Source organism: Bombus impatiens, unplaced genomic scaffold (genome assembly GCF_000188095.3).
Source record: "Bombus impatiens unplaced genomic scaffold, BIMP_2.2 scf_0129, whole genome shotgun sequence".
NCBI lineage: Eukaryota > Metazoa > Arthropoda > Insecta > Hymenoptera > Apidae > Bombus > Bombus impatiens.
In genome coordinates this window covers 14,611-24,654 of record NT_176548.1, presented here as the reverse complement: position 1 = coordinate 24,654, position 10,044 = coordinate 14,611, and the positions used below count along the sequence as shown (strand labels likewise).

The following is a 10,044-nucleotide window of genomic DNA, read 5'->3' as shown; positions in this document are numbered from 1 at the left end:
GAGGGAGGGGGTGGGGGAGGGGGATGTCAAATAGATTTATTTACAAATATTTACAGTATTTACAGTTTACACCTGTGTTATACGGTGTCAGAATTGAGTTCTGTCGGTTTAATGTTCTCTCTTATTTTATTATGGATTCTGTATCCACCAGTATTTTTTTGTGTTTTTTCTGTGTTTGTCTTTGGTGTCTTTCCGGGGGAGGGCCATGTTGTATCTCCATCTGGTGCCTGCGGTCTGTCCATTTATGTTTTCTTCGTACAGTATGGTTTTGATCCCTATTTTTCTTTTTATGTGATAAATTATTGGGATATTGTTTTGGTCCTGGAGGTAGTTTTTTTCGTCTAGGTATAGGAAAGCTTCTGGGGGGATGTGGCCTGTTATCAGAGTGTTTTTGTAATATGCGTTGTTAGGAAATATGCAACTGAAGATTAAGCTGTTTTCTTTTATTTTTGCTGCTTGCGCGAAGTGGTTTCTTATTAGCTTTAGGATGTGACAGTCTATGCGGTGAATGTTGGCTAGGTCGTATATTGTTTTGTTTTTTACATATTTTTTGAATCCGCTGTGTTCGGATCTCTAAGTACTCAAGCAAGCCCTGATGCATTTTCTTTCGAATATGCGGAATTTTCTTTCGAATATGCCGCTGTGTGGAAATCGGATAGGTTTCGGAGGTAGAGAGCATGTTTACCTGAGTGTATCCTTTTGATATGGAATTGATTGATGTTGGATACTTTCTCTATGAGCGTTACTGTGTCCTTTTACTTTCTCTATAAGCGTTACCGTGTCCTTTGGGTCTTGTAACGTTATGTCGATAGGCGGCGGTTTGTATTCCCTTGTAGTGGATGGGGCCTTCGTACGCTCCTCTGCGGTGTATCTGGTGGGGTGTCCGTCAGGTGCCCGGGCCCCCCGTGGTGATGCTGGTGGCACTGGGCCTCCTGGGTTGTACAATGAGGCCTGTCGCCCCTGCGGTGTTGATTGCTTTGGCGGTGTGGTGGGTCTGTGTTTTCCCATTTTGCCACGTAATAGTTGGCTTTTTTGTCTTATTTGCTCTAGCGTTGAGTTTGATGTTGGGTAGTTTGCTGGTCCCGGCTGTGATTATGGATGTGGTTCTGATTCTAGCAAGCTAAATCTGTTTTGTGTTGTGATCGCTGGGGGCGAGGCAGCTTTTATGGGTCTCATGTTTCTGGCTTTCTTAGTACTTTCGTCCTGGGCGGAGTACGTACTTGGGCGGGGAGATACTCTTGTTTTGTGCTTTTTTAGGATTTCTTCTAATCCTTTGGTTCTGGCAACTAGGTTTGGTTGGGGGTTGAGTTTCCGCGTCTTTTGCGCGGAAAGTCTTAAGCTATTGATTTCCTTGGCCGCTTTTTGCGGATTTATTTTTCTTTTGATGGGTTTTCTTGTTAATTCTAAGGTGGGTTCCGTTGCCTTGCTTTTTGCATCATTCTCGGTAACTTCTATTTTTTTACATACTTTTATTTTCTTATATTTTTTTAAATTTTAATTTTATTTTATTTTTATTTATTTTATTATTTATTTATATTATTTATATATATTTAATATATTTATATTTAATATATTTATTATTTATATTATTTATTTATATTATTTATTCCTTGCTAGGAATTATTGTGTTGTTAATAGTGACCTGGGGGCAGGTTTGTTTTCGGAGCGTGAAGGTTACATGTGAGCATTTTTTTTCGTTAATTTTGAAGCCCCATTTATGAAACCACTTTTGCATGTAGTCGAGACATCGCTGGAGAGTGGATGAGGCAATTACCGGGTCTGCGTGGGTAGCTAATAGCGCTGTGTCGTCAGCAAATGTTGCTATTGTTATCTCGTTTGATATAGGTAAGTCGGCAGTGTAGATGGAGAACAGTAGGGGTGCGAGAACACTACCTTGGGGTATGCCGGATTCTATTGGGAATGTTGCGGAAGTGGCGTCTAGGCATTTAACCATGAATTGTCTATTGGTTAGGTAGGATTTTAGAATGGAGTAGTAAGAGTGAGGTAGGATCTTTTTAAGCTTGTATAGTAGCCTTTCATGCCATACTTTGTCGAATGCCTGTTGAACGACATCTAAATGAGAAGAAGAAAATACAGCAGTACCCCGGCGAGCGAGATCTACAGCCAGCAGCTATAATTATCACGGATATATGAAAGAAGAAAATGGAGAAGATGGAGAGAGAAGGAAAAAAAAAGTGTGTTTTGTCCAGAGCCTGCTAGTGGACTCATCAGTAAGGTTACCCAGCAGGCTCATGCCTTAGACACAACAAGAGAAAATAAAGCGTGAGTGTTTCGTCTTAGGCTGCTAGTGGAGGACTCCTCAGTAAGGCAGACCTATACGTTAGACACTCGGATAAGAAAAGTTGTGTTGGAAGTTATATTTATTGAAACAAACAGTGTCAATGTGACCACTAGTGAGAAAGCATTAACATCGCTAGCCCTGTGTTGATATCGATGACCCTCTGGTGACAAGCGTAAGACGTATTCTACAAACGTGTAATTTAAACTAAATCATTGTGATGAGTTATAAATAGATTGTACATTTATAGTAAATTTAAAAGTGTAGAAATGCACAGATTGCATAGAATAATGTGCAAAGATATCGAAAATATTGAAAGTAAAGTTTCTGCTATAATGTTAAAGATTAACATAATAAATGAGTTATGATACTTAATTGTATTGAATGAAAGAAATTTCTATTTAAGTTCAATTTCCATAATTGTATTTCTGTAATAGTGTTAAATAAAGCTACGAATTTATATAAACATCCACGCTCTAATCATAATAGAGTATCTAATATAAATAAAATTAGAAGGGTATGAAACAGAATATCGGACCTTAGGGAATTCCTGTTTACATATCGTGTTAACGATATTTCCTTTTTTTCAAAGGAAAAAAACTAAAGAAAGAAATGCACGCTGTAATGTTTCTAGCCTGATGTTCTCTTTCTTTTTCCATATTGTTTACGTACAAAGCATCGTTATGAATCGAACTGTTGAATCTCGGTGACAAATAACAGGAATTACGTGCTGGGTGCGAGAAGACCTCTATTTGCGCGTTCAATTGCCCGCGTTAGAATATCACGGTTCGTACATCCTATACATCTAAACAATTTTCAAACATGAAATTACACAGAAATATATGTCGATGATATTTGTCATTCCTACGATCTATTTCGCATGATCGTGCTTCTTTCCTAATGCAAATTCAATTTATAATACGAACTAAGTTTCCTTTATTGTTGTCAGTTCCGCGTCTTTCTAAATTGCCACAGTTTTTCGCTCTTTGTTGCAAAACATTGAATCATAGTGTGAACCAAGTTTCTTTTATTAGATTCATTGACCGTTATCAGTCCTGCGTCTTTTCAGTTCGTCACTGTTTTATTTTAGGACGATGACTGGCTTCAATATACTGTTCGCATGTTTGACGTTAACCTTTTGAGTGCTGGATACTCCCGACGAAAGCAATCCGCGTGGATGGCACGCGCTTAGCGCTTGCGATGATTGAAGACGGAATACTTTTTTTGCTAGTGTGAATTGTGTTAATTGAATACGCATGGCGGAACTAAGTTATAATTGTAATTTCTGTACACCAAATGAAATAATAGTTCATAGATAGATATTTATTTATTAGTTAGTTATTTTCGAACATTAATTATTCTATTAAAAACATTAAAGTTTAAAACATATTTAAACTTGAAATTGTGTTAATGAATCTAAATATTTGAGTCCAATGAATATAACAAAAAATATGGAAAGTTCTTTACTTATATTTTAAATAACGAAATATTTAGTTTTAAATCACATGCGCATTACATCTACACTAGATTCATTTCACAAAATAAAAACTTTTATGTATATTAATAAAATTAAAATTGTTTAATTATTTTTGTTGAGATATGTATAATTTTCTGTGCTGGGCTGGGTGAAATGCGTAGTAGAGATACTTGTATGCGGGTATCGGTGTGTGGTGGTATGTGTGCGCGCGGCGTCTCGAAACAGATGAATGTAAACTATTCAGTCGGTTATCGGTCGGGTATAGGAGAAAGTGTCGAGACGCGCGCAAGTGTGTATCCATGAATATATAAGAAATCGTCCATGAAATAAGTATCTAACTATTTTAATATTAATTCCAAGTGTAAATTTAGTGTTCCTGTAACATTATTTCGGCTTCAAAGATCCATAATGTTAACAATTTTCTAAAAACTTTGAGCAATTCAAATCCACTTAAATTAGAAGTTAATTTGGGTGTGGTAAGTCTCAAAACAATCATCGATACATAAACCGACATCGCATTTTCTGCATTCATATCGCGTATCACTTCGTTTTTTATGTTTCGCGCAAACAACGCATTTTCTTCGTGCTAATTGTGCCTTGTCTGTTTGAAATGAACATTTTGATAGAAAATGTCCCCCTGTTAAACGAAACGGTATATCTTTTAAATCTTTTTTACCACAACGTTTCTTCCTTGTGGATATTTCCGTAAAGTATCTTTTATCAGTGCCAAATGAAATTCATTAAATTTTTGTTTCGTACCAGTAGAATTTTTGTATAGGATATATGCATTGTATATTGCTAAATCTAGCAAACGGAAAAAAGTTTCTTATACCATTTTATGGTTTTCCTTGTAGAATTAAGTCAACTTTGTCTACAGCACCCATGTAAGAGTTATAATCTGTAATACACGATGGTTTGGTTTTCTTTAACCCTGTTCGATAGTTTCGTTTTTCCGTTTCAATCAACCTAGCTGCCTGTACAGTGGATAGCATCCAGACATCCTTCTTGTCACGCCATTTCATCGTCAATAAATTATTTGTAGATCGGTAACAAATTTCACCTTTCTTCAAGCTTCCTTCCATACGGGGCATTTTGCTCCTATTTTTACGAATAGTTCCGAATGCATTGGTTTTGTGGGCTTGTATACCAATTGTCCGTAATTAACGTATGACCCTTCTCAAAGTACGGTTGAAGGAGTGTCATAACAACGTTTCCAGAAATCCCAAAGGTCGAAGTATTTTGATTTATCTCTGTCTTTTTTCCAGTATAAATTATAAAATCCAAACTAATTAGTTCTACAGTCGCAAAGAACAAATATCTTGATACCAAACCTGCTTCTCTTAGAAGGTATAAACTGCTTAAAATAACATCTGCCTTTATATAGTACGAGGCTTTCGTTGATGCACAGATTTTCATATGACTGTGAAAAGGATTTCTTCAGTTCGTCGAGTACTGGTCGTATTTTTATTATCGGGTCATCGTTTATTACGTTATGATCATTGAAGTTTAACATTTGTAATAATAACATGTACCTGCCTGGTGCTATTATTTTCCGGAATATACTGGTTTTCAGCATTTCATCGGTGGATCAATACTCCCTCAAAGAGAGTTTCCTTACCCGCGACATTAGCATTATAGTACAGAAAAATCTGTACATTTCGCAGACTGAGTCATTCTGCCAATTGTTCAAACGCGAATTCGTTTTACATGCTTCATGATCTTTTACATTCTTGAAGTAGTTGTTCGTCTGTTCGGTAATTTGAGAGACCAATTCCTCCGAGAAGAAAATTTGGAAAGCATCAAAAGGTGTTGACTGTGCGGTCAAATGCACTTTTATTCCGGAATTTCCATCGTCAAAGATATGTAATATAGGCGTCAAATTCTTCTTCGTCCACAAGAACATTTCCGTCCGTTTTCTATTTTTATTTCTGCGTGTACCTAATCCATTATTTATATAGTTTTCCACATCTTCTTCGGAGTCCGATGAATTGTAATTTTCATTTATTTCACTATCTCTTGTAGTATATTCTTCAAGATTATTCGACATTTTTTAATATATTAAAAATAAAAAGTAATACAATGATTTATATAAACGTCAAGGAGGTTGAAAATATTGATAAACATATATATGGGTCCTTAGTCCACACAGATAGACTCTCGCTGTACTTGTATATGCGTCCATAGCACTCAAAGGGTTAATTGTCCTCCTGCATCCATCAGTTCAAGCGGGGCGCACTAAAGGTTTGCACTTTAAGTTGTCTGCAGTTCCGAAATTTTACGGGTTTGGTAGTTATGAGTGAAAAAAGCGGTCACGCGTGACCACATAAAATTGAAAGGAACACGTTTGATTTTTTATTTTCGAGATGGTCACGAAGTTAATGGGAAAATTCCACCTAAGTATTCACTTCTTCACCGGTTTTGTTTCTGAAAAATGCTTCCTTAACTTCGCGAATATTCCAACGACTCGCTTCACGTACAAAACAAATGTGATAACCAGGATAATCGTGAAACAACCAGCGAAGACGAATTAATTCATCACTCTACTGTCAATTCTCTAAATATAATAACTTCTTTCACTATAAATGTTTTATAGCAACCTCGGATGTGCCCTTGCGTCCACCACACTGTGGTTTCAGCAACGTTACGCATACCAGGGTGGTTGGTGGTAGACCAGCTAAACTTGGTACTTTTTATCTATTCCTTTCCGATTAATAATAAGCGATATACTATGAAGGATGAAATTGAAAGGCACTAATCAGCACATCAAAGTACGTTTCAATTAAATTATATAATAATACAACGGTTTCATTGGTAGTAACTTTGTTTATTAACTTGAATTATTTCCTCCTTTTAGTTCATGTTAGAAAGAATATGTTTTTACTTGAAATTAAAAATCGACATACGAGTAATGATACGGATGGCGATCAAAAAGTGTTCGGGAAGAAATTACATATTCGAACTTTAGAGTTCAATATACTTCAAGTGGAAACTGTATAGAATTAATTAATAAGTGTTGTTCCATTGAAGTCAAAATTCAATTTCTCTCTTAATCAAATTTCTATCTGAGAGTTTGCATCGTCGAATGTCCAATGGATAACAACAATTTCTAACTCATCACGCGAGAAAAAATTATGTATGTTCACAACTATGTCTATTGCATTTTAGGTGCTTGGCCATGGATCGCTGCAGTAGGATTCCGTAATTACTCAAACCCGCATTGGGTAACACAATGGCTGTGCGCAGATACCCTAATATCGGCTAGGCATGTTTTGACCGCAGCACATTGTGCAGATAACGATGATTTGTACGTGGTTCGTATCGGGGACAAATCTAAAACGAGATGACGACGGAACGCACCCTATTCAAATAGAAGTCGAATCTAAACTAATACATCCCGATCATTCTGCCGAGTCGAACAATAATGATCATTGTCATTAGTTTCTCGAGTACCTAACTACCACGGTTACTTGTCCGGTTCTATAACAATTGTAATATCGTAGAATAGCTTTGATTGGAGATCGGCTGAAATTAGAAAACACCGTGTACGTCGTCTTTTTGTGGTTTGTTTACGTCCAAGAGCGCCTAGTAACAGTGACACGAGAAAAGATAAGCGCGTCAAAACAAAGGTACGGTTTCATATTTCAAGGAGTGGCGATCGAGAGGCCAGAGTATGTGAGCCGAAAAGTGTGTGTGTGTGTGTGTGAGAGAGAGGACGAGAGCAAGAGCGAGCACGACCGAGCAGGAATGCATTGGCGAGGGTCAGAGTTGATCGAGACGTCGAAGCATAGAGTCGTTAGAATTGAGTTGCGAGTGTTGTCGAGTGTCAGAGTTGCTAGTGAGAGAGAGAGAGTTACCAAATAGTCGTCAAGTTATTTGATGTAAATACGAGCGTTGCATTTAGTTTTCCTGTTAATCAAACATCGTTTCTCTGTCTAACTAATATCTGTATTTTCAATCCATTATTAATAAATTATAATTAATCGGACAAAATTACACCTTTAATATATTCCGATATTACAATATTGCTATTCTTAAACTGAAGGACAATGTTCCATTTTCGGGCAAGTCTTTAAATATTGTTGAGTTTCTAATATTTATGCTGAGTATTGCTGAAACTTCTTACTGCACACATATATTGTATCATAAAGCATGTTCAATTCTTTCTCCTACTTTTCGTCATTCGTTTCCTTCACTTTTATTTATTTTCTTATTTTTCAGAGTACATACATCCCATTTGTCTCCCCATAGAGAAATCCCTTCGAAATAAAAACTTCGTGGGCTATAACCCCTTCATTGCTGGATGGGGAGCATTAAACTTTAGTAAGTGATATCAGTTTTATGATAAAATGAAATACTTTCATTCTTAAATGTCCTTCCCATTTTCTTTGTAGATGAATCATATACTAACGCATTAATGGAACTGCAACTGCCAGTGGTTACCAACGCCGTATGTGAGGATTTTGACATAACTATCACCAATAAAGAAATATGCGCCAGCGGAGACCCTCGAGGTGGAAAGGATGCTTGTGGAGTAATTACATTACAGATTTACTATAAATTATACGGTGTCTGAGGACATGTCAATTCGAATCAACATCAAATCAACGTCTTGAACATAAAAAATAATAGATAAACACAATTTAATAGTTTTGCCCATTTCTCACACATAATTATGGTCTTTAATCTAATCTCCTTCTAATCTTAATTTTTTTCAAAATACATACAATATATACATTCTAAATTGGAATATTTCAATACATAAGTCAATAATAGATTATTACTGTATATAAGTATAATTTCAATACAATTCGATTGAAATATTTCAGTAACTATGATTAAAAATTTAACGATCATTTCAGGCTGACAGCGGAGGACCACTGATGATACCACAGCAATTCACCTACTATCAAATAGGTGTTGTGTCATCTGGTCATAAATGCGGCGTACCTGGTTATCCGGGCATTTACATGAGAGTTACGTCGTACCTCGACGACTTCGTTATCCCAGTGTTACAAAATTATTAGTATCCCATAAATATCATTCTTCGTGCACGAAAAATAAAGTTGGAATGTATTATTGTGGAGATAAGAGGCAGCTCAGATTTATATTGTCTTTTACGTCAAGAATTATAGTCTTAAAAGTGTGTGACCTGGGCCAGGCAGAGGGTCGCCCGGCGTAACATACGGTGTCTGAGGGTACATAGTTTTCCTGTTAATCAAACATCGTTTCTCTGTCTAACTAACATCTGTATTTTCAATCCATTATTAATAAATTATAATTAATCGGACAAAATTACACCTTTAATATATTCCGATATTACAATATTGCTATTCTTAAACTGAAGGACAATGTTCCATTTTCGGGCAAGTCTTTAAATATTGTTGAGTTTCTAATATTTATGCTGAGTATTGCTGAAACTTCTTACTGCACACATATATTGTATCATAAAGCATGTTCAATTCTTTCTCCTACTTTTCGTCATTCGTTTCCTTCACTTTTATTTATTTTCTTATTTTTCAGAGTACATACATCCCATTTGTCTCCCCATAGAGAAATCCCTTCGAAATAAAAACTTCGTGGGCTATAACCCCTTCATTGCTGGATGGGGAGCATTAAACTTTAGTAAGTGATATCAGTTTTATGATAAAATGAAATACTTTCATTCTTAAATGTCCTTCCCATTTTCTTTGTAGATGAATCATATACTAACGCATTAATGGAACTGCAACTGCCAGTGGTTACCAACGCCGTATGTGAGGATTTTGACATAACTATCACCAATAAAGAAATATGCGCCAGCGGAGACCCTCGAGGTGGAAAGGATGCTTGTGGAGTAATTACATTACAGATTTACTATAAATTATACGGTGTTTGTTCGACCAATCGCGGGGAGACGTAATCGCGAGGAGAGACGTCAACGGGGGTCGTAAATCCCCGTTACGATTATAACAATCGACACCACGAATCGATCGATCCCCTGATTTCCGTTGAGATAATAAGGGGTGATTGAGTTTGTATAACACTGTGATTCACAGAATTATAAATTATACATTTCCAACACTTAGATTACACTGATGAGCATAGATAGATAGATAATCACTTATTGCACGAAGATAAGATAGATATGTACGTTAGAGCAGGGCTCTTATAATTAGATTTAGTGTATTAGTGGACGTAGCACTATAAGATATTTAGGAGAGGAAATGTATGCTCGACAATACCGAGACCGACTCTCGCGTTATGCTTAGACTGCCCCGATAGGCATTAG

The 10,044-nt window shown here is 36.4% G+C and overlaps 1 protein-coding gene across 1 annotated transcript; it reads left to right on the top strand.

Moving 5' to 3' along the window:
* The first annotated feature begins 3,079 nt into the window (after nucleotides 1-3,079).
* Nucleotides 3,080-8,861, top strand: LOC100747278 (venom protease-like). The gene is given in 9 exon segments (XM_012381204.3): nucleotides 3,080-3,426; nucleotides 5,969-6,017; nucleotides 6,370-6,459; nucleotides 6,942-7,101; nucleotides 7,103-7,200; nucleotides 7,796-7,837; nucleotides 7,995-8,096; nucleotides 8,168-8,307; nucleotides 8,636-8,861. Coding segments are annotated over 9 exon segments (879 nt in total). The 5' UTR covers nucleotides 3,080-3,393; the 3' UTR covers nucleotides 8,801-8,861.
* The last annotated feature ends 1,183 nt before the right edge of the window (nucleotides 8,862-10,044 follow it).